Source organism: Lactuca saligna, chromosome 6 (assembly GCF_052625555.1).
Source record: "Lactuca saligna cultivar CGN05327 chromosome 6, ASM5262555v1, whole genome shotgun sequence".
Classification (NCBI taxonomy): domain Eukaryota; kingdom Viridiplantae; phylum Streptophyta; class Magnoliopsida; order Asterales; family Asteraceae; genus Lactuca; species Lactuca saligna.
In genome coordinates this window covers 42,155,131-42,182,026 of record NC_136422.1, presented here as the reverse complement: position 1 = coordinate 42,182,026, position 26,896 = coordinate 42,155,131, and the positions used below count along the sequence as shown (strand labels likewise).

Sequence of the window (26,896 nt, the reverse complement as noted above, 5' to 3'; positions counted from 1 at the left end):
CATTATCAAGGTAAGGTGTATTAAACCAAGTAATGAGTCATTAAAGCTTCACTTGGTCTGGAAGAAGACTGTGTATGAATATAATGCAATTGTATTTGCTTATTAGCTAGTCAAGTTTGTCTACAACAAGTGGATGCAAATTCAAGAAATGATTGACAAACATAAAGGTATTCATGCGCAAGAGGTGAAATTAGCAATCAACAGCTACTCAATAAAGTCAAGAAGCTGAATCTTGAGCCATCAGCTGGTCCATCTAGACCATCCACCTCAAGAAGAATAGGAACCCCTAGAAAGTCCAAGAATACTAAGTTTCTTCTTCCATATGGAACTCGTTACATCAACAATGAACTGCCAGTAGGCGTTGAACCTATTATGTACATGTTCACTCGATAGCCAGAACATGGTATCTTTTATCTTGATTGTTAAAATCACATGTGTTTTCAACGCACTGATGATCTTCCTGCTGCTCCCAATGAGCATTTATTTCATCTTCGCATGGAAGGAATTAGTCAAATAGAACTAGAAAGATGATATCATATAATAATCTCTTTGGAGCTTAGCAAAAGATTGGAAGAACTTCAAATTGATGTATTCATATGGGTGAAGCCTGAAATCTTGAAAGAAGTTGAAAAATTCTACAATGGTTCTTTTGATGAATCTTCTAAAGAAGAATATTAGTTTTGAAATCATCAGATAGGGGGAGATTTTAAGGTCATACCTTATGATATGATGAGTAAAACACTCTATACAATGACCACTAGCACTAGCACAAATATCAGCATCATCGTCAGCACCTCAAGCCTTATCAACGTCAGTGTGTAGAATAGTAATCTTATGTAATATTTTTATATTAGGTAATTTTATTGATATGTAATGAATAGATAGAAGATCCGATATCTTTGTGATGATGACCGGTTCTTAGTATATATTAGATACAATAACTTCAATAAAGGGATATACTAGTATAGTTTCGTATATATTCAACATTAAGATGAAACCCTAATGTAATCGTATTGGTGACCATTTTTGTGACAACTTATTTTCTTAGTGAAAGACAATTTGGAAAACATCTCGTGTTCTTTACTTTTTATGTTCTTTATTTTCTTAGTTAATTTGATTTTGTTCATTATACTTGAAATGTATCCGACCGATACAAACCTTCAGGTGATGGAGTCTAAATGATCACAAAACTCTAGCCATAGTGTCCTTTATATAGGGACCAAATCCCAGGGATTAGGGTTTCTCTAAAATTGGTTGCTACGCTGTGGCGGGTCATTTAAATCCGTGGTCAAGAAAAAATAACACCACACTGTGGTGAATCCCCACCATGCCGTGGCCGCCTAAGAATAAAATTCCGAAAAATTAAATGAATTGAATCATACCTAAAACGGGTGTTACAACTTTCCCCCACTTGAATTAGACTTCATCCTTGAAGTCCGCAACCGAAAACAATCAGAGTAATTCTCCTTCATCTTGATTTCAGGTTCCCAAGTCCATTATGAACTCTTTTGGTACTGTCACTACACCTTCACCAAACTAACAACCTTGTTACAAAAAGTCTTCGTCTTCCTATCAAGGATCGTAATCGGTCTCTCTATATAATTCATGCACTCATCCATCTACAACTGAGAGATGTGAAAAGTATTATGGATATGACTAAGGTCCTTGGGTAGATCCAAATGATACGCAACCATGCTTACCTAGGCAATAACCCTAAAAGGACCAATATATCTGGGGCCCAACTTGCCCCGCTTCCTGAACCGGAAAACACCCTTCCACGGTGATACCTTCAGGAGTACCATATCACGATCGAAAACTCCAACTCTGATCGGTGTATATCAACATAACTCTTATGTCGGCTATGTACGATCTGAAGCCTACCGCGCACCTGCTATATCAACTACGTAGTCCTAAGTACCACCTCCATAATCCCTATGAATCGCTGATTGAACTCACCCCAACAAATAGGGGTCTGACATTTCCTTCCGTAGAGCACCTCAAAGGGAGGTCGGTCAATATTGGCATGGTAGCTACTATTATACGAGAACTCAACCATAGGAAGATATGAATCCCAACTACCACTAAAATCCAAGACACATGCCCGAAGTATATCCTATAAAGTCTGGATAGTCTGCTCACTATACACTCACTCTTCTGGTGATCTTCCAAATATGGGACCGAAACTCTCCGATGCAAGGTCGTCAATGCGCGACTATCATAATCAAAAGAGGATACCTGAAACACTATACACTCACTCTTCTGGTGCTCTTCCTTCATAACCTTAACACGAGCCTTACAAATCTGTTCTAAAAGTGGAGTAATCACTATCATCCTTAGACACAAACCTCTGATCGAAGCATTAGCTATCTTACGGCTGAGAGCGTCGGTTGCCACATTGGCCTTCACAGGGTGATAAATGATCTCACAATCATAATCATTTCACCACATCGAGCTATCTATGCTGCCTCATGCTAAGATTTGGTTCATCCATCAAACAACTCAAACTCTAGTGATCAGTGTAAATAGTACAATGGACCCCATACAAATAATGTTGCAAAATATCGAGGGTGAAAACTGTTGGGTTTTGAGCATTTTAACACTCCTATGGTGTACATGCAACCCTATAAAACTTGGATCTATGTTTTCTCTATTATACATGCAAATATGAACTTTCCAAGGCTTTAATCCTAACTAGCATATTATGAAGTTCTTATAGTACAAAGTACTAGTTAGATGACATACCTTTTGATGTAGCTTGATGTCTTCAAGCTTTAAGAGCTTAGCCCCAATAGTGTGGAAGCCTCAAGTTGAATCACAAATCACCAAAACACCTTGGAAGACTTTAGAGAATATGGATACTTGGTTCTCTCTAGTGAAATCGGCTAGCCCTTCTTAGTGTACCACACTAGTCTAATTTCACCAACCAATGACATCTTTATATAGTATGGAGACTAGGGTTAAATCCATGACCTTTCATTTCATATGATCCATGGGTTAAGCACTCCATGGACTATCCATGAAAGCTTAGCCTAACCTAAATGAACTTGGCCCATTCCATATATATAAGAGTCCATATTTAATTAGTTCATTTTGATCACTTAATTAATTCTAAATTAATTCTTGATCAATACTAATTAAATAATATGATTCCATATTAATATATTAGAACTTATAATATATTAATATTAATCATAAATATACTATTCTCAAAAGACTATCCATATAAATTGTGTTGGTGAAGTGCAACCCAAATGGACCATGCCGGGTCGGGTCAAGTACATACCAAATATAGTTATGGACTTAGAAATTAATCCAACAGTCTCCCACTTGGATAAGTCTAAAACTATTATTGAGTATGACTTCAAAACCGAACTGGCAATCGTAGCTCTTAAAGCCGCTGTCGAACTCTGATCTCGTCAACGAACTTGTCCATTAGATAAGGGATCATATATTCCTCCATTCTAGATATCATATGGACCGAGACATGGATTATAGTCATTCTCTCTGTCCATTTGTTGTTTCCCGATTTCCGATTCATGACGACTGACTAATTGAACAAATCAAATCAGTCTTGGCATGGCCAAGCACTCACATGTGTCATCATTAAATCATCGAGGGGCCCACATATATCGCTTTTATCCCGAAGGTAAAAGGAATGGATAAACTTCGACTCATATGACATGTTCTACTACTTGTTGAATCATACACAAAGGCATGTTTTATAACACCGAGTTACCGAATGCGTTTTCGTGTAATCAATCTACAACCAACTCATAGTAACAACTCATATCTCTAAGTTTGGAGAATATAAGATATTATTGTCTCATGATCACTCGTGATAAAATCCATGAAGTGATTCCAATGAGCGCGGGTTGAATCCAATACTCAGAACTTATGAGCACTCATGAGTGTTGTAGCCCTTTGTCCAACACCTTAGACCTCTACAAGCCAACCCATGACAGTCTTGATTCATATCTACTTCCAACATATGGCCGACTGTGGATGGTTTGAATAACTTAGTCATACCGGAAGAATGACCTAGTTTACTCTGGAAGTCAAAACATGCAAAATGAAACACAATAATAATTGAATCCAATATGGTATCAAAACCTATGAAGATAAATAAAACACCATTTATTTATCAACATATGATTACACATTATTCATTGTATACTGTTTCAACTATCAACTTTATTCTTGAATTTAAAACAATAGTTGTCCCATGCTCCAAGCATGTACACTATGTTTTCTAAACACTAGTCATGCCATACACCAAGTATGCATACTATGTTTGTCTATGATCTTTACTTTGTGAACTAGATCAACTAAACATAACTCCAATGATCATCTTTTCACAATCCCAAATCCTTATTGCAAACGCAAGAATTCCAAATTCATGCGATTTACTGAAATCTGTTAGATTCTAAACTTATATGCATTGATCCTTTTGTAATGATTATGCACGAAGTCAGAAAGACTTGACAAAAACCATTACAGAGCATTCCAAGGAGATCAGCTCCTTAGAAACATCCTTCTTGCATTAAGTTTCCTAATCTTAAACAAATTGAGAAATTGTAACTTTGAAACATTTCCAGATTCCATTTTGACTGTCACTTCTGAATAAGAGCTGCCTCCTTACAAATTATATCAACATGGTCCTTCCAGAATTATCAATATACTTCCAGCTGTCCTTGGGCAACCAATCTTTGGTAAACGTTAGATTGTCCTCAACAATTGCTTAATCATTTTAGTCATATCCAATTCTAGACCTTTTCCCTTCTTAATGCCCTAGGCAGTTGGAAATTTTTTAGAAAGGATGAATATAACACATGTAATCGATCCTATATCCGAAGTATATGGGACACGATTCATGATGTGTCACATAAAGACTACACCAGTCTTTTGCTATACTATTTCCATTTCAATTTGCCAAGTTTTCATAATTCAGATTATGAAAAGGGATGTCGTAATCATAATCGAATTGTAGAACGCAAATAATAGACCCATATACAGAATTTCCTTATGTTGAGCCACTCCAACATGAAATTCATATATGTATATATATATATATATATATATATATATATATATATATATATATATATATATATATATATATCCTTGACTAAATACGATTAAAACCTCAATCTAAGCTTTTAGATTTGAGATGAAGTATAATTTCCTCTCCCTTAATTATAACAAAACAACTCTTTCCCAATTGAAACTTTGTTTTCTATAATTAACATTGCTAACTTGCAACCTTTTTCAAAATTATCATGCTCCCACTAACATGATGATTATTAGCATAACACTTATGCCCCCACTAGCTTTGACATGTACCTAGAAATCAACTGGACTTCTAGAAATCAATACTTTATTGACTTTCTTACCAAAGTTCACATTTCTGATACTAGATTGCCTTGATAAGACTTTATCAATATCATACACCTCTCTTAGATAGCTCACATGTGTGTCTAAACAACTTCAGAACTATGAAAAGGGATGCCGTAATCATAGTCTAAATTGTTTAGACCTTTTTCCATTTCTCATAAGTCAATGTTAGTGTGCCGGTTAACCACACACGCTCCACTAACGACTTAGAGAACTGAAAATATCACAATTGCTATCTAGCTAAAATCTACTTAGTGAAAGTGTTTCCTCACCATCATTTTCATGAATCGGAGAGAAACCTGATGACACTTAGATTTAATGGTGTATGTGTTCTTATCCATGTGAGTTGTCAAACCATAGTCACAAGACAAGGATAATGACAAATCCAAGCTCATATGGACTGAACTCAATCTTAATTTCTTGCCACGTGGCAGCTCAAGGGCCTGCCATTGCTTCCAAGTTGTTGTGCAACCAATTGAGAACTCTAAGAACTCATATGCAAAGTCAACTTTAACTGGAATGGGCACAGAATATGTCAACATTATAGGTTATAAACCTCAAGTTGTGTGCTAGTGATGAAATAGAAGTTTTTGTTCTTGATTACTTCTTGAACCCTTTCAGGATCTTTTAGACTCCCACTGTCTCCTTGACCTATAATACTTTCTTGCCAAATATTCAAGAGATAGTGTGTGGATTCTAATCAAGAAAAACACTTAACACAATTAGCCTTAGTTGGTCTTTGTTTTATCCAAAACATCACAACTTACCAATTTTAAATGTACAAGAGTAGAAAAGTTTTACTCTTACATTTGACAAGTGTTTTAAACCTTCTTTAAGACATATCACTCAAATTACAATCTTGGAGTATGACTCTAAGACTTGTATTGGAACAAAGTATGACTCATCTTCTTGATTTAACCATTTCAACAATTCAAGTTCCTCTTCTTAGTCATAAGAATGCACTAAGATTTCCTTAGAGAACTAATTTTGATATGGTTTCTTAATCATTAAGATGATCACAAAACTGATACTAAAGTACTCTCCCATCTTTTCAGATTTGAGAAACTTTTATCTTTCTGCCTAAGTTGATTCTTCTTATTCAATCTGCCTTACATTGGAACCTTTTCCAATGTCTCAGAATTACACTTAAGCTTGTAAGTATAACCATATTTACTGAGCTTTAGTAAATTATGACGAATAATTTTATCGATATTTTGTGGTGGACTTAATCAGTGCACAAGAATGTGTACTCGATCCCTTAGTCCATTACTTGACTCACACATCCATGAACAAGTAATTATTCTTAATTTTCCAATACTTGAAAGTTCTCATTCATCATGCTATACAACTTGCATGATTCCAAGTTCCGGTCCAATTGAAACTTGGGTGATGAGAATCTTTCCTTATTTGGTAAATTTAGACATTACCACAAATGAAAGAATCAATTTCATATTTCCACTCTTGCTATTAATGGAATCATATAAGCAACAAGTTTTCCTTAAATGCCATTGTAAGGATATTTTAAAATAAATAAAATCAAAAAATTTTCTTTTATTTTAAAAATTTGCGGAAAAACTTATCCTTACAATCCATATGAAAAATTTGTTGTTATCTATTCCTAAGCAATATCTCATAACTCCTAAGAAGTAGCTTAAGAATCCAATCTTCAAACTATGCGATAGAAATCCATCTATACGATCAGATTCAGCATATTCTTTCTTTAAGTATCTTCACTTTTCTTTGATTCTTAAAACATCACCATGTGACCCAGTCACATCATGTATCAAGAATCTCAGAATAGAACCTTAGCAGAGTTAGATAGCAGACTTTACCTGAAGTAGAGTCAAACTTATTGACTTTAACATCCTTAGGTATGTTTGGCAGCTTTGCAACTAATTCCCCTTTCTTTGGCAATATAAACATATGGACCCTTTGATAATGGTACACGGGACTATCTCAGACTTGGCCTTTCTCTTTACCATTTGGTCAACCGAGTTGACTATGGCCGATCCATTTCCACTGGGAAGAGAGAGCTTTACTAGATATCCAATGTCATTATTGTCAATGTCCATAAAGTTTTAGGAAGATGATCTTAGCAAATAGATAATATCATTAAGGGTCTTGTCATAGTCTGTTTCATAGGTGTTCCAAAAGAACTCACTATGTGACTTAGAAAGTAGTTGAACCACCAACTTTCTCAAGACTTTGACACCCAACTCTCCCGGCTTGTCAATATGTGACTACATCTCCAAGATATGATCACACCTAGACCTTGCCTTGCCAATAGGGCTTGAGTGACCTTGAACTTGTGGGTTAGGGATAATAATTGGAGGAGGTTAAAGAAGTATGATTTGCAAAGGACATCATCTTCATTTAAGAAAGCTTGTTTCAAGAGATTTGGGAAGATCATAGATGTCTAGACCAGACATCTTTTGGGAGATATTCAAGATAGTTGATCTAAAGTCCTCAATATGACACCCAATATGAAATATTAAGGCTAGGACCCAACAAACTATTTTATAATTTAGAAGAGGGATGCTGTAATCCAAGCTATAAAATATTTGAAGGTAGGTGAATGACGATTCACCAATTTCCACAAAGATAAACGAAATTTATTATTAGGTTTTAATTGGATTTGAAACTCCTAGATCTTTTGAGATTCATTGAACTGTTCAATGGCATGTTTCAATCTCGAGTGTGCCCTTCAGGTTTTGTGACTGGGATGCCGAGGATCACAAAACAAGGTGTGAAGTAACCATGCAAATTACTTGGTACCCTTAAGTGTTTACCCCTCAATCGATGTGCCGATTAACCACACACGCTCCATCGATACTATGATAAACATTAAGTTAACCTTTGCCTACCTTGTTAAATACAAGTTAGTGTGTCGGTTAACCACACGCACTCCACTAACCGACTAAAACAAAGTGCAAAGTGTAATTTCATGGATTAGCACCTGATTCACATTTTCCTAAGTAACTAAGATTGAGTATTATTAAGAGTATAGTTACTTAGTATTTATCATTAATACTTTTAATGAGAGGAGAATTATAGTCCTGTCAAACCCATTCGGCTAACGACCCTCCACCGGTCAAGGAAGCGGTGGGTGAGAGTGGACACCCATTAAACTGCCATTTTATAGGCAGTAACCTTATACCCCCTTATAGACCGGCTTCGTGAATGAGGCCTACTAACGGTAAGACTGACTTTACATATATATATATATATATATATATATATATATATATATATATATATTATTATTATTATTATTATTATTATTATTATTATTATTATTATTATTATTAACTTATAATATTATAAAGTATAAGGGTTGAATTTTAACTTTTAAAATTTTAAGGGCTAACTTAGAATTAAAGTATTCATAAGAGAACACTTTTTCAAATTCCAAAACTTGAGGGCATGTTTTGAAATTATTCAAAACTAATTAATTCCATAACTTATGTGCTTAAAGTAGTTTTAATCCAAAAACTCTTCAAGTTCCATAATTTGAAGACAAGTTATGGAAGACTTTAAACTTAATAAAAGAATGTAACATTTCTTTATTTTATAACTTATGGAATTATTAAGGTTACATACTTTATTCTTTAATGAAGTGACTCTTGAACCTCCATAAATTGAGGACAAGTTATGGAGTGATAAATACAATTAATGATGACAAGACTCTTCATTTTTTGTAACCATTGCCAACTTTTATGAGTTTTATGAGTTATTAAAATGGATTGAAAACAACTATTTCAATTAACTTTTCTATTAATCTAAGCAACTCATAAGAACAAGATAATTCAAATGAAACTTTTCATGTAATTAGTCTAAACTTTAAACTAATACAAAACATGAATCTATTGACAATTATCTTTGAAATTGGATTAGCATGAACATTACCACATCAAAAACAAGTTTATAAGTCCAAAAACATCTTAGGGTAATGTTCCTAGTCCAATTCTAGCAAAAAAAAGTCGAATTTATGCTGTCTGGGGGTCCAACTCGTCGAGTGCATGAACCAACTCGGCGAGTTGGATCGATTTGATCACTTTTTAGACATGGACTCGCCGAGTCTCCTGATGGAATCGCCGAGTCTAATGATCAGACAGCAACAACTTCGATTTTTTAAGCAGTTTTGCAAGAATAACAAGAAAACAAGCCTAGGCTCTGATACCACTGTTGGGTTTTGAGCATTCTAACACTCCTATGGTGTACATGCAACCCTATAAACCTTGGATCTATGTTTTCTCTATTATACATGCAAATAAGAACTTTCCAAGGCTTTAATCCTAACTAGAATATTATGAAGTTCTTATACTACACAGTACTAGTTAGATGACATACCTTTTGATGTAGCTTGATGTCTTCAAGCTTTAAGAGCTTAGCCCCAATAGTGTGGAAGCCTAAAGTGGAATCACAAATCACCAAAACACCTTGGAAGACTTTAGAGAATATAGATACTTGGTTCTCTCTAGTGAAATCGGCTAGCCCTTCTTAGTGTACCACACTAGTCCAATTTCACCAACCAATGACATCTTTATATAGTATGGAGACTAGGGTTAAACCCATGACCTTGCATTCTATATGATCCATGGGTTAAGCACTCCATGGACTATCCATGAAAGCTTATCCCAACCTAAATGAACTTGGCCCATACCATATATATAAGAGTCCATATTTAATTAGTTCATTTTGATCACTTAATTAATTCTAAATTAATTCTTGATCAATACTACTTAAATAATATGATTCCATATTAATATATTAGAACTTATAATATATTAATATTAATCATAAATATACTATTCTCAAAAGACTATCCATATAAATTGTGTTGGTGAAGTGCAACCCAAATGGACCATGCCGGGTCGGGTCAAGTACATACCAAATATAGTTATGGACTTGGACATTAATCCAACAAAAACCACATCCCCCAACTCCAAATCATGCGTTGGGTAGTTTGCATCATGAGGTTTTAACTACCTCGAAGCGTAAGTGATAACATGGCGTCGCTATCAACACTACACCCAAACTTGTGATCGACACATCACAAAAAACCACAGAATCATCAACACCCTTTGGTAGGATCAGAATCGATGCCTCACTCAATCTCTATCTTAGGGTCTTAAAATATGCTTACTGCTCAGGCCCCCAACGAAAAGTGATGGTCTTCTTCGTCAATCGGGTCATAGGAACCGCTATCTTGGAGAAATCCTAAATAAATCTCCGATAATAACCTGCAAAACTGAGGAAAATGTGAATCTCAGATGGAGATCTCGGAACTTCTCCCTGCATAACCGCCTTAATCTTGGCCGGATCGACCAAAATAACGTTCTGGTTGACAAGGTGTCTCAAAAATTGCACCGCACGCAACCAAAGCTAGCACTTGGAGAAATTGGTATACAACTACTCCCTCCTTATGGTCACAAGATCTCTAATCAAAGGTCTACTAAAGGCAAAATCATGACATGGGCTTAACCATTAAGCACTTTTCCTCAAAGTCCTTAGTCCTACCAACTCCAGAAGAGTTTCTAATACCATATATAGCATAAAGTTGGATACTTTAGAGATATGCATGTCCATTGCTTATCTAGATTCAATAATATGTCAAAACAAAAAGGTGACCAAAAATCATGAAAGGCTAAGAATCCCAACCAAATAATCATTAAGATGGAAACTTGAGGAATTACAAATGGTCCAAAGAGTGATTCCAAGGACAGGGATGAGTTAATGCTTGATCTTCGGGATATCATCTTCTTATTCTTCCTTCAAAATGAAACCAAAGACCACTAAAAGCTCAATATAACACAAGGGAGGCTAGGGTAAGGGTTTCTAGTCTTGAGAGGGTGATGAAGGTTTAATAATCATGAAACTCTAGCCATAATGTCCTTTATATAGTCCCCAAAGCCCATGGATTAGAGTTTCTCCAAAATCGGCTGCCACGCCGTGGCACCCATTGCCATACCATGGTGAGTCATTTAAATCCGCGGTCAAGAAAAATAATGCTCACCATGGTTAAGCTCCACCACGTCGTTGCTGCCCAATAATAAAATTCTGAAAATTAAATTAACTGACTCATACATAAAATGGGTGTTTGTAGGTAAAGGATCTATGTTTTCTCTAATTGATAGCAAAATACTATGAACTTCAAGAACCTAAGGAACTCTATAAAACTCAAAATTCATGAATTATGGTTTACATTGCTTTAGATTTATTATAGCAAATAAATCTTTGATCCTTTCTATTGTGTCTTTAGAAAGAAAATATCAAAAGTATGATTCTCTAATGTCTCACACCTAAAACCTTTGAAACCCTAGAATGAAAAGGAGAGAGGGGATAGAGATAGAAATTTCATTCTTAAGCTTGTAGGTAAAGGTATGAAAGAAATATGTTGGTCTTAGGGTTCTTATTTATAGTTTAGGTAACTTGGAGGAAAAGCCGTATTTGAATTAATTAAACAATAAATTTAATATCAATTTAAATCCTTTCGTTATCTGCATCCAGGAGGCTTCCAGAAACCCTATGAATCAAGCCAAAACCGTCCATACCATGGATGGTTCTATAATTTCTTCTTTTGTTCAACTATTGAACAATTACAATTCCCTGCTTTCACCTTTAATTAATTCCAATTAATCATAAATTAATTTTAGATTAATTATGATTAACAATTAATTAATCTTATTGATTTCTCATTAATTTATCAATTAATAAATCAATTATTTAACTATTGGTCTCATGTTAATTTATTAATCATATAATAAATTAATAGATCAATTATCTATTTCCCATTAATACATTCATCACATAATATATTAAATAACCATCTCTTTTTTCTCTCTCTCTCTCTCTCTCTCTCTCTCTCTCTCTCTCTCTCTCTCTCTTTCCAAAGATCATTTCTAAATATTTATGGTTATGAGGGCAACCCAAAAGGAATTTGCTTGTATTTTCAAGTTTATATCAATTTAGTTATAAACTTAGACACCTTAAAATAACAGTCTCCCACTTGGATAAGTCTATAACTATAACTGCAAGTATAACCAAACATCAAAGAGTGCTTATGCCATTGTTGAAACATCGGCCCTAATATAAGTGATGAACTATTCCTTTGTTCTTCAAGATATCATATGAATAGAGTCATGGATAAAATGGTCAACCTCATATTCATTTGTCTGTTTATCGGTCTCTGATTTAATGATAAAATTCTGACTACAAAATCGAGCACATCAATTTAGTTAGGACCATGCCTAGTTCTTATAGATAAACTCAAATCACAGAGGGGCCCAAAGATATCATTTTTCCTTATTCAAGCAAATGGAATGAATTCAATGGATTATATAGTCATACCTTTTACTTACCAAATAATACATGGAATAACCCTTTACGACATCAAGTTACGATATGTGTTTGAGTAAACCAAAGTGCAAATGATTTGCAAACTATGAGTAATATATATATGCTTTAAGAATAGTAGATATTATTGTCTTTGAATTACTCATAATAAAATCCAAGAAGTAACCTCTAAGTGTGGGTTTATCCAATACTCAAAATCCCATTTTCTAAGTACTCATGAGTATTGCAGCAATCCCTATGCATTGTGTAATCTCCAAGGATAATCTACAAATAATTCATGACAATCTTAATTCACTACTTACTTCCAAAAGTATAAACGACTGTGAAATTTCGAACAATAAAATTATTTAGGAAGTAAACATGCAAAGTGAATAAGAATAATAACCTAATTGAATATGGTATCAAACCCTTTGAATATAAATAAATCTTTATTATTTAATCACCATAACAATTACAAATTTATACATTGGAGATTGTTTTGTGTAATCAACTAACTACTTAAATTAACTAACATCAGTCATGCCTTGTTCTAAACACGCATAATTTGCCACTATATGGTCATTCCTTTGTGAACAGATCGACTGCACATTACCCCAATGATACTCATTTAACAATTCCTAATTTTCATCGCTATCTAAGATGTAGTGGACTTTCTTTTTTACATGCATTATCCTTCTAAGATGTCGAGGTTGTAAAGTCATAGAAACTGAGCCTTCGATATTATAGAATGATCTATTGGAACTTGTTACTCATAAAAATTTCATGGTTATGAAGTCTCAAATTCAAGGCATACTCCTTGAACACTTCTATTGCATTAAAGTTTCCAACTCACATGTAGATTTTATTACCAACTGTTATTATGGAAACATTTTCATATTCCCATATGACCACAATTCTGAACAAGAATCATCTTAATCCAAAATGTGTCAGTATGATCCTTCCAAAACAATAACATACTTTCAATTGTCCACAAGCAATCAATCTTTAGTAAACCTTATAATGTTATTGACAGTTTGTTTAATAAGTCTAGTGACTTAAAATTCTAGTCCTTTTTCTTATAATCCTCAATTGGAAAAATTAGAATAAGCGAATATTTTGACATATGTAATTGATCCTATATCCGAAGCATATGAGACTCGACTCATTATATCTTAGATAAGGATTTGATATCTACTCAATCTCTTGCTATACTATTTCCATATAGAATCTTATATGTTGAAACATTTCAATAGACTATTCATATATGATTTTGACTAAGTTCTATTAAACTATACGATTTAAACCTTTAGATTCGTAACGAAGTATGCGTGCCCTCCCTTTAAGTCCATTATAGTGAAACAATTCCCAACTTTTGGAACTTGGAAACTAGAGACATTGTTCCCTATGAATAATATTGTCAACATACAATACCAGCATAACAATTATGCTCCCACTAGCTTTGACATGTACTCAATAATCAATTGGACTTCATGAAATCAATACCCTTTTTCTTTCTCATGGAAGTGTAGATTCATATTTCGCGATGCTTTGTCAAGCCTCTAATTAGGCTTTTTAAGCTTATGCACTTAATCTGGATAGTGTATGTGTTAAATCCCTTTCAAGACGTGATAAACATATCTCTTGAAAGTTTAAACAATTCCTTGACATTCCTCAAAATTTGAAATATGAAGAGTGATGCCCTGATCATATTTTGAATTTGAGAATGCAATTAATACAACCAATATTCGTATTGATCTTTATCAGATCCTTAAAATCTACTAGCAAACGTGTCTCCTCATATCATTTTTCATGAATTATAGCAAAACCTTTTGCTACCTAGATTCAAAGGTTCATACATTTCCATCCATGTAGAACTTTCATTTTCAACCTACAGTAATATAAAAAGGTTTAGGGCAAACAAAAATCACATTTAGGTCACCTTCATGGATTGAACTTTTCTATTCATCATTTCTTACATTTTGGCAGCTAAAAGCCCACCAATGCTCCTGTTTCTGTTAGCAACTCACCTATATTGATCAGTGTACCTTCACTGACTAACGTGCTTTGCTTTTGAAGTTAAATGTAAAACATACAACTCATAAGCATTGCTGACATAACTGGAAGTGTATAGAAATAAGAATGTGTCAGTAAACACAACAAGTTTTCAACCTCATGTTGGGCGCTAGTGATAACTAAAAGGATCGTTTTTGGTTGACTCTTGAAACTCTCAAGATCAATACGGCTCCCACTGACTTCTTGACATATAATTTTTCTCTCAAGAAACATTCCTTGTTAAGTTGAAAACAAATATGAAAAAGTTCATGCAGATTCCCGACATGATAACACTCTTCATAATTGGACTCAGTTCATATTTTGTTTCTTGACTGCAGAAAAACATCATAACTCCAATTCTTAATGTGCTTGAGCAAGAAATCATTCTTACTTCACATACTACAAGGTGTTATTAATCTTAGTTTGAAATGAATTTGAAGATATGATTTAGAGTTAACAGAGCATAGCTCTAAAACTCAATTGAGAATGAAGTATGATTCGTGGAACCATTTCCAACAATATCCGATTCCTCTTCTTAGTCACACAATTGCACTAAGATTGTCTTTGAGGATCAATTGTGATATAACTCCATAATCACTAAGATGATCATAAAACGTGATACTAAAGTAATCTCCTTCCTTTCAGATTAGCGAATCTTTTACCTTTCTGCATAATAGAGTTATCGTCCCTTGTGGTGGATCTTAAGAGTTCATAAAACATGATACTAAAGTAATCTCCTTTCCTTTCATGATGAATAGAGTTATCGTCCCTTGTGGTGGATCTTAAGAGTTCATAACAACATGTACGAGATCCATTAACCCATCACTTGCTTCATATGAACATGTGAACAATGACTCTGTCATAACTTCTCCAAAGAACAAAACTCTCATGTATAATCCAATTTGAATTGTATGACTCCATGTTTCTGTCCAACTGAAATTTGGTGATGATATTTCCATTCACTTGGTAAAATTTGATAATACCACAAGCACAGTATTATAAGAATCACATCCACAGTTAATAGTGCTATTATTAGAAACACACTCATTAATGTAATTGCAAGGAACTATACAATAAGATAACAAAACTTTATTTTATTGATAAAAAAATTGGAACTTGTCCTTATAATGCATAAAATAAAACTATGTTTCTAGACATCTTCAAAGTGTAATAGCAAACAATTAAAGCTATCCTAACTTCTTAGTAGTAGCTAAAAAATCTTGACCATTGAACCATGCGACAAAAGCCTATTTCTCATGATCAAATTTAGCTTGAGTTGCTCAAGCTTCATTCTTTCTCTTAGATCATGTAATATCATCAAAATGTGATCATCACATTATGCATTAAAAGTGTATAAATAGGAACTTATAAAACGTTGGAGTTAGATAATAGATGTAACTGAAATAGAGTCACACGACTTGACTTTATTATGTCTAATATCTTTCAGGTATTTTAGGCAACTTCGTTTACAATGTCTCTTCATTTGGTAATAAAAACAAATGGACTCATTAGGGTCAACACATGGAATGACATTAGAACGAGCCTTTTTCTTTACCATACGATTAAACTGTTTGACCTTGGCCGATCCCTTTCCATTGGGAAGAGAAACCTTTTCTTGATTACCATTATCAACATCCAATGAATTCTTGGGATATGATCCTTCAAGCATTTCTGATTTAGTTGTACTCTTAAGCATTTATGCTTCTACAGTTATCAACATCTTGGTCAGATCAGTTAGGATCACATCAAGATTTCTGATACGAAAGTTTTCAACAAACTGCCATATGACTTAAGAAGCAAGATAAGAACCAAATCATTGGCTTGCTCCTTCATAAATTCGATACCTATTCTTCCCAGTTTGTCAATATACAGTTTCATATTTAGAACATGCACACACACACACACAATTTCCATCTTTGTGTTTCATGCCAATAAGGCTTGAGTAGTTTCTTATCTTTCAAATTGAGGAAAACATAATGTTTGGAGAGTTACATGAGGAGGAGGTGGAAGAGTTGAAGAGAGATGATGTCCAGTTCTACCATTACCTAAGGAACGGAAGAATATTTCAACTTTACTTGAATGTAGAAGACCATCTCCAGAAGATCGAGGAAAACTATTTCTATAAGAATGAGGAAGGCCATTTCTATCTTCATAAGACATCTAAAAGTGGGAAAAGAAAGAATTCAAGTTATTTGATTTTAATCCTTAATTTTTAAACCAAAATTTAAATTAAGGCTAGGATCCATATTTTCGATTCAAACTTTGAATAGGGATGCCGTAATCAAATTGCGAATCTATTTTAGGTTGGTAAGGCATTTATGAATTTCAGTCTTATGAAACACCTAGATCTTTTAAGATTCATTGAATCTTAACAATGGCATGTTATAATCTCAAATTATGATCTCACTTTTGTTATTGGGATGCCAAGGATCACAAACGAGATGTGAATAACCATGTAAACCCACTTGACAACCTCGAGGTCATTTAACATCACAGATTGATGTGCCGGTTAACAACACATACTCCATCAACAACAATAATTTTTGAGTTGTGTCATCATTTCAACTTTATAGTCCTATATTAGTGTGCCGGTTAACCACACATGCTCCACTAATGACTCATAAAGAAACGATGTGCATTTTCATGGATTAGCATCCTTTTAACATTTGTCCTAAAGTAACTAAAATGAGATTTTTAAAAGAAGGTTCTAGTACTTTATAGGTTCTACATTTTATTTGATTATGTCATATCGAAACCGTTCAGTTAACTACCCTCCACCATTCATGAGAGCGGTGGGTGAAAAGACACCCATTCAATAGCCATATTATAGGCCGTTTCCTTATACTTTATAACATGACTTCGAGAATGAGGCTTACGAGTGATTCGGCCGAATTTATCTTATACATATAGTAATAAACTAAATATATATAAGATGTATTTTAAAACATTTCAAAATACTAGATTTAAATATTAATTATCTGAATTAAAATTTTAATTAATTAATATTAAAATAATTATGATTTATATTTAACCATTAATTAAATAATTAATTAAATTAATTAAATCATTTAGGAATTAAATAATTATATTTAATTAAACTATTAATTAATTAATTCAAATTTAATCCCTACCTTCTAATTTTCGAAATTAGGGTTAAGGGTTACCAAATTTTAATTATTCAAATTTTAAGGAAATTAAAATAATAATTAAGGAAACTAGAAGCCTTGAGGAAACACCAAGGTAATTTTCAAAAACAATGGGAAAGAGGCTATGGTTCTAAGAAACCCTAGCAAAAGTTGAAATTTGCAATAGCACGGGTTTATTTTCGATAAACCCTAATCAAGACCAATTTAATAGATGCACTAGTCAATACTCAATAGAAAACAATAGTTCTGATGCTACTGATGGGTTTTATAGGTTATCAAAAACATGTAAAGAGGAAAATATTAACACTCAAGTTCACATGCAATCTATAAAGGATCTATCTTTTTTCGAATTGATAGCAACATACTATGAACTTCATGAACCCTAAAGGTACTCTATGAAAATAGAAATTCATGAATTATGGTTTACATACCTTTAGATTTATTACAAAAAATAAATCTTTGATCATTTCCTTTGTGTCTTTAGAAAGCAAGCATCAAAAGTATGATGCCTCAAATGGATCATACCCAAAACTCTAGAAACCCTAGAGTGAAGAGGAGAGAGATAGGAGATGAATAGAAATTTCGTTGCTACGCTTGTAAGTAAAGGTATGAAAGAAATTTGTTGGTCTAGGGATTCCTATTTATAGTTTAGGTAACTTGCAGACAAAGCCAAATTTGAATTAATTAAATAATACATTTAATATCAATTCAAGTCCTTTCCTTAAGAAGGCTTCCAAAAACCCTAGGAATCAAACCAAAACTATCCATACCATATATGGTTCTAGAATCGCTTCTTTTGTTCAGCTAATGAACAATTACAATTCACCCCTTACATCTTTAATTAATTTCGATTATTCCCAAATTAATTTTAGGTTAACTCTTATTAACATTTAATTAATTCTTATTGATTTTTCATTAATTTATCAATTAATAAATCAATTATTTAACTATTGATCTCAACTTAATTTATTAATCACATAACAAATTAACATATAAATTATCTTATTCCAATTAATATATTAATCATATAATATATTAACTAATCATCTCTCCATCTCTCTCTCTCTCTCTCTATCTTTCTCTCTCTCTCTCTCTCTCTCTCTCTCTCTCTCTCTCTCTCTCTTCTAATATCATTTCTAGCTATTCTAGTTATGGCAGCAACCTAAAAAGGACTTTGATACTATTTGCAAGTTTATACCAATTTATTTATGAGCTTAGACATCTTAATCCAACAATTTATTCATTATTCATCGATTCCTAAATTGATTCATGTATTTGGTTCATATATGAATACTAACGGCTCTAAGGACTTTTAATTTCATCGTCATGCCATTAATTATCCCTAAATTCATTGTTCGGTTCATATAATACAAGATTTTATTTTTATTAATCCTATAGATTATTAGAATTACATCATGTTAAGATTGGTGATCTAAGTTCATAACTTTATTAACGTAACCCTAAGTTTTGATCCAACACTAGTCATAATTATTTATGGTAATAAAGCAACTATGATTCAAGAATATATAACTAGATTGTTCTTCTAATCACATAGAATCAACAATAGGTAATAAAGTAATGAGCTTTAACACATGTGGATCTTTAATCAAGTTTGACACAATAAATTAAATAAGAACAAATGATCCAAATAGCAATTTAATCCAAAATTTCATGATTCATCTAATCTAAAATGCAAAGCAAAAGGTTTTAACACCTAAATTCAGAAAGTGAAAACTAATGGAATACTAATCGTGATCAGAAAAGAAAACCGAAAGATTCCCATCATGAATCCGCTCTCAAATCCTTTAGATCCACGCTACATATCAACTTAACGGCCCTCCGACCGTCTTCTATCATCTTGAAATCGTAGATCTGGGGTTTATTTTTGCATAAAACGAAGTGGAATTTAAGATCTGTTTTTAGGGTTAATTTTGGCTTAAATTATATGTTTTAGTATCGCCACAATGTGGTAATGCCTTTTCCACGTCGTTGTATCGGGTTTCCGTGCTGGATACGAAGTCGTAAACCACGTAGGGAAATGCACGAAAATATTGGAATTTTAATAGGCCGCGTCATGCCTCATAAGAGGGCGTACACGTTTTTAAGCCAACTTTTTGGATTTGTTCATTTTTTGTCTGTTTCAACTCTGTTTTCTTCCTTTTGCATCCCGACATTTATTTTAACTGCAATTCAATATTTCAAAGCATATTAAGTATCATATATATATATATCACACACACACACACACTAAAATAGAATATTTATATACAAATATATTAAGATAATGACCTAAAATATATAGTTAAATAAAGCCATATCAGCTATGCTATTACTGATTAGGTCCATTGTTGGTGTTGATAGTCATTATGGTTTGTTTGATTTTATAAATTTAAAACTAAATTTGTATTTTAAATGAGTTTATTTTATAGACTATATTTAGCACATCAATAATATATATTTAAGCGTCAATCTTAATATCATTATATTAATAACATGTTTTCAATGTTTAAATTATCATTATCTAACAATATTTCGAACATGAAAAATGATATCAACATTTATGATTTACAAGCTAGCATACATTCCATCAATATGAACCATGTAATTGATTAAAGTAAATGAGTTTACCTTTAATACTAATTTGTAGAAACTTAACTTGTTCCACCTATTTGAATCCCTAACTTGGAATAAAAATGAGCTTAGGACCCCATAAATCACATCTTCACTTACATGTACATATACTTGAAGTGTTGGGATAAAATGACAGCCAAAAGCTCATAAATCATGGTCTAAATGAAGTTAAAACATTGACCCCACATGCTTTTCTTGGTCGAGTATAAGCAAGGAAGAATGACTACTCGATCCGAGTAAGAAACACAAATATTCTTTTGTTGGTCAAACGCCATTTCAACACATTCCAAGGACTTGTATAAGCATAATTCTAAGCATATATCATGCATTCATAATCACTTTATGACTAGTTCAAACATAGATTCTCTTAAAACATGGTAATTAAGACCTATTTTACATTGATTACAAGTTGTCCCCATTTCAACACATTCTAAGGACTTTACTTTTTTCCGACTTACAAAAATTCAATCCATGATACTAATATCCCAACATCATGATGTTAAAAGTGTACAAATGTAACTCGCAAATCGTATCGTCTGTCTTGACACTACAACACCCCATCATTATTGTTACATTGCATCTGAGAATGAATTTAACATGGACGAGTAATGGATATTCGTGTGTTTTTGGGATATCTAAACCATGCATCAAAGCATGAACTCCTAAATAGTGTTATATGAGTAGGAGAAATGAGACAACATGTCCCTTATTTCTTCTACAGAGTACATGATGGACTTCATGGTCAATAAGACTTGGAAATAATGTTGATTCAAGTAATATGGGTGAAAATAAAATTACACAATTACGTATATACAGTTACACAAAGATATTCATGTTTAGATTCAGGTACCAACATAAAGACCACACACGTGACTCATTTAAAAAACATGTGACTAAGTTCAATAACATGTGGATGTGTTCTTCATTAGATAGGACGTGATAAAGAAATACACGCATTCCTATTCACAAACTTGTGAATGTGTTCATCATTCATAAATGAACGTTTCCCAAACACTATTTCTTTTGCAGTAAGTGCATTGTTAATGTAGGTTTATAAAACCAAAATATCGGTACAAAATAACCTAAATACCAAAACGTATTCTCGAGTATGTTCTTGAAATGCTTTATAGCGTTAAGTGTACTCGAAAATGAAGAATTATTATTTATTTACTTGAATCATAAGTATGTTTCGAAACCGATGCACAAGCGAAAAAAAAAGATAGGATAATCATCGTTCGTTAATACTGACGAAAATAGGAAAATATGACTTTTAAATGTGAGGACCTTTTGTCTCCCACACGATTAATGACAATATGTGTGAGAATGGAATGATCATTTAGTTTCATGATAGAAATTGTTGGTTAGAAACCTACATATAAGTCTTATATATGGTCATTTTAGTGAATAAAATTTTTCTTTATTGTTAAAGTATTATCGTACTATCAATGATATTTTCAAAAACAAATATCACCATTAATTTTTAAGGTCATGTGTGAAAAGGAAAAAATGTCCCTTAAATATAATTTTTTTATATAAGCAAAAATCATTGATAAGTTGATAATTGTTACACAATTTATCAAAACTAAAATTGTCACTGATTCGTTATCTAATCTCTCACTATTCCGTCATCAATAGTGATATACGTAAAAAAATCTGTATCTCCGAAATAACACGAGCAACATGCCTAGGTCGGCCTTGATCATCAAATGGTCATGTATTTTGTTAAATAAATTTGACTAAAATCATTTTCGTATATAGTTGTAATCAGCAAAATAACATTACTTCTCACGAAATGATGTTATCATGAAACAATTTTATGAATAGATAGTTGCTTCATTTTATAAAATATCATGATACCATTTTGGTTTTTTAGTGATCAATCTCTATATTCTTCATCTCTCTTTAAATCATGACATTGGACAATCTTGAGCTTCAACCTTCCATCTTCTCTACAAACATACAAGAATTCCTGTCCCGGAATCACAACCTCCTTCAAAATGAACCTACCATCTTGCCGGAAAGCTTCCAGCCACACCCACGGCTTCCCACTCCTCCCTATTGAAGAAATAGGCGGCGGCAATTCCAATCCGGTGACCCTCGACCTCCTCCTCCCACCACATACCACCGCCGTAGACACCACATTCTTCATTTTCATCTTCCATTCTTCCCTAACACACCCTTCATCCTTCAATTCTTCCACCTCACCGAAGCTCACAAAACCGATCCCTTCATTACACATCGTTGAACTCTCGGAAGTCATGAAAGAAAGACTACTCTTAGTCTTTGTCGATGATGTTTTCCTAGGGTTTTAGGGGATAAAAGAGAGATGTGGTGAATCTTTCTTTCTGGGATTATGTTGATATATAGTCAAGTAGTTCGTAAATCGTAAGGTAGGAAAGTGTAGTTTGTGCTATTAAATAGGAATCAATCAAAACGTGGCTACGACTTTATCTCTTTTGAAATTGAAAACACGATAAATTTATCAGAAATTGTTTCGAATAAGTGAATTCGTTATTAACATCGAAAAAAGAAAGATTTTTACTTGATTATTTAGTAAATTCACAACAACTCCCAAAAGAAATCTATAAAGAAACAAGAAAGTTTCAAAAAATTCACATATTCAAAACAAAAAATCACAATAATACCACCCATCTTCCTCGATCAACGTCGTGCTTCAAGTTTCTCTGATTGAGTGTTTTTGGAATTTAGATTGTTGATTAGAGGTTGGTTTTTGTCTGGATAACTTGACTGACCCGGTTTGCATTCATGGGTAGATTCTTCAATGGCGGGTTTCAATGGCGGACCTTGTGGCGGAGCACGAGGCGGCTCCACCGCCGGCTGTTCTCTTTCCCGGAGTGTTCTAGTGATGAGTGTTTTGAGAAAATTCATTACTTGAACTGCATACATCAATGCAGTCAACGGGTCAATCATCTGGGTCATATTCGGGGCGAAAACCATCGCGATGTTATGTGCATTCATCTTGTTGATATGTTCATGTTGAACAACATCCGCCATCAAGTTAATGGCCCAATCGAGCAGAGCGGTTTCCGTTGGCGGTAGACGGCGGAGAAGGGTGGCGCAGTCTTCCTCCGATTGACATTGCATTACCTGCTCCGGCGAAAGCGGATCCAAAACCCCTGTCGGCAATTCTCTGAACCACGCCTGTAAATCATCAAATCAAGTTAATTTCCATCGTTTATACGAAATTAATCAAATTATGTTCTTGAAAAGATTAATCTAAATGGAAAACGTACTTTAATAAGACCAGCCAAACAGTGAACATCGACGCCTTCTGGAATTACGCCACTGTTCAATTGATTTCTCAAATGTTCTTCTTGCCCGTTTTCCGGATTGATTCTAAAAATGCCTTCCGCCTGCATAATTTGTGTTTATATTTCCATGAATTCGTATCTTTTTGAAAGAAAATAATCGAAGATTTACAGACCTTCAAGCCACCTTGACTGTATAAACGTTCCTGCATAAGTATGAGTATCGTCGGAATACTGTTTCCTCTTGAATCGTATGATAACTGCATCGATTCCGTTGAAACGCCAAACACAGTCGCACTGCAAATCGAAAGAAAATGAATTCAATTACCGAAATTCGAATCAAGAACATGAAACCCATCAAGAACACACCATCGATTTGGATATGAAAACGACGAAATGTACCTCGCACTAGGAGCTCTCCGGGGAACTTCAGGTTCAAATTCAACAGGCAAACCCAGGAAGCCATTAAACCTGTCAAACGTAACATGCGCGACGTGGCGCACATCCGTGGGCCACCCAATCTCCATACCGGAAAGATCCAGCTTTTCTTCCGCCACCGTGTTCTTGTTGTTAGAAGCAGGCCAGAAAGATTTCCGGAACAGAGTCAACAAGAGTGCCAATAAGTTCAAATGTCGATTATGTCTCTCTCTACTGTTCTTCACATCTTCATCTTCTTCCTGAGAATCTGTAACCCCAGAATTCGAAACCCCTTCTCCTGATTCTTCTTCCGGTTCTTGATTTACAGAGTGATACAATGTGGTTTCAAGGGTTTGTAAGGAGGAGGAGGAAGACGAAGATGGTGAGTGGAGAACCTCTGTCATGGCTGTAAAAAACAAGAAATGGGGATTTTGTATGTTTGGTTTTGCGCTGATTCTTTAGTAAAATAATATTGTTTGAGATTCGATTTGAGGGTTACAGAGATGGAAATTATATAAAAATGGCTTGTCGCTGTGTGGATGGCAGGTTAAGATGAAAAGCTACATATGGAGGAAATGGGTAAGAGGTAAAGGAGGAAGAAGAAGGAGGACGTGAGTGACATGAAGTTGGATTTATTGTTTAATCGAAGACGAAAACAGTAGTTGATTTTTGTGGGGGGTGGGTGGGAAGCGAGCGAGAGAATAGGATTTTGTTTGTTTATATTTTGATAACTGTTTTTTGGTTCATTTATTAAAGAAAGTGAAATGAGTGGTTGAATATACATGTGGATTTGTATATTCGTGATAATTCAATTAAATAAGTAAAAACAGTTGATTAAAAACGAAGATTTTTATGTTATTGTATTGTATAAGATTAATGTACGAATGATTGTAGATCAAGTTAAAAAATATGACAAAAAAATTGATATTGAAGGAATTGAGAGTTAATTTCGACATTTTACTATAAGTTTTTTTTATAATTTAGATTTTTTTTTCTTGATAAATTTAAAATTTGATAAATAATGGACCCACCTTACAAGTGGTATATAGGTCCCATTTTATCTACCTACATCTAAACTCAGACCATGTAACATGATCATTACTATCAATCTAAAACTCATTTAGGCCAAGTAGTATGATCATTATTATCCATCTAAAACTCGTTTAGAACCGGTCTCTAATACAATAACGTGATAGAATGCAATATAGCATGCATAACAACTCCTATTACCTTTGATACATATGCAAAGAGTTATCACATAACAAAAGTCCACATATCATGATTGACGTCATCCATTAGACCTCAAAAGACATCAACTAACAACGAGCTATGATAAACAACCATGGAAACAATCCTCAAAAAGACAAGTTCCATATATTAAATGAAAAAGTTGTGGAAAAGAGCAAATATGGGGTTTCAATCGTTTGGATTATAAGAACAACTGTTATTGAATTAGATACAAAACTCAAAATAACAAAGCAACGAAGAATAACTAACTTGAAAGAGTAATCCTATTTGCCTATTTATAAAATTAAAAAAAATGACATACTATCAGGACAATGGTACATTAATGTCACCGATGATCAAATACATTGGCCTATTACAAAAAATATTAAGTCGTATATAGTCGTTGGTTGTAAAGACACAACGACACTCAAAGATGCACGTCAACTTTGAACAACTTCTTTAAAGATCCCGACTTAGTCTTTATTATTTGTTGTTAGCAAACTACAAATTCACATTTCTTGATCTAAACTATGTGCTTAGAATGCTTCTTGAATTCTTCCAACAATATCTGATACATATGATAGGATCAATTTAAGGTCCTATAAACAATGACAAGTGATTTACAGAAAATAAAGTGATAATAATTTTTCACACAATAAACAATGTGTAACACTCCAAATCAGGTAATATTGTTGAAGCCCTTGAAATTTTCATTATTGCATAATAAGTGATTTAAGTACGCTAGGCATACTTCATTAGTACGCTTAGCGTACCATGTATGAATGATCGCGGAGGGCCAACACGTATGCCGGGCATACCAAAGAGTACGCGGGGTGTACGTGGAGGATGTTCAAACCTTAATTTCCGGACTTGAGACCTATATAAGCATCATTATCTTATTTGAGCCTCACCCTAATCAGCTTCTTTCACCTTCAAACGTCCCTAAAAACCCTAAAATCATTAGAGAGTGTGTTTTGAGCTTAAGGAGTGCATTTGTGACCATTTTAGTGTCCATTCAAGAAGGAGGAGTTGCTAAGCAGGCTTGGAGTGACAGTGGGCTTCAAGAGTCTACATCTAGTTCACCTTGGAGAGCTTCTAGAGGTATAAAGCCTTGATATTGTCATCTTATTCATTAGATCTAGCTAGGGTTTTCTATTTGGTCCCTTTAGTTGGTTTTGGACCTTCCCTTGAGAGTTGAGCAACTCTAGAGGCTGAAATGGTTAGATTTGAGCTTTGTAAGCATGCTAGATGCATAAAGGTGCTAGCTTGGGAAGTATATAGACTCCATGCATGAGTTTGAAGCCTTATATGAAGTCCTAATGTGAAGAATGAACTTTTTACATCCCATATAGCTTGCAAGGGCATAAAGTTGCTAACTTTATGCCCTAGGTCATCTTAATGAGCTCAGATCTGATATTGGACGTTAGA

At 33.8% G+C, this 26,896-nt stretch overlaps 2 protein-coding genes across 2 annotated transcripts; both read right to left on the bottom strand.

The window, feature by feature from the left end:
• Positions 1 to 22,431: 22,431 nt before the first annotated feature.
• LOC145002483 (uncharacterized) lies at positions 22,432 to 22,794 on the bottom strand. The gene has a single exon (XM_078961744.1). The coding sequence runs from the start codon at positions 22,792 to 22,794 to the stop codon at positions 22,432 to 22,434; it is 363 nt and encodes a 120-aa protein (XP_078817870.1).
• Positions 22,795 to 23,066: 272 nt separating this feature from the next.
• LOC145001927 (rho GTPase-activating protein 5-like) lies at positions 23,067 to 24,937 on the bottom strand. The gene is made up of 4 exons (XM_078961254.1): positions 24,227 to 24,937; positions 24,001 to 24,121; positions 23,810 to 23,929; positions 23,067 to 23,717 (listed from the first exon to the last, which is right to left on the bottom strand). The coding sequence occupies exons 1-4, from the start codon at positions 24,643 to 24,645 to the stop codon at positions 23,217 to 23,219; spliced, it is 1,161 nt and encodes a 386-aa protein (XP_078817380.1). The 5' UTR covers positions 24,646 to 24,937; the 3' UTR covers positions 23,067 to 23,216.
• Between the last annotated feature and the right edge of the window lie 1,959 nt (positions 24,938 to 26,896).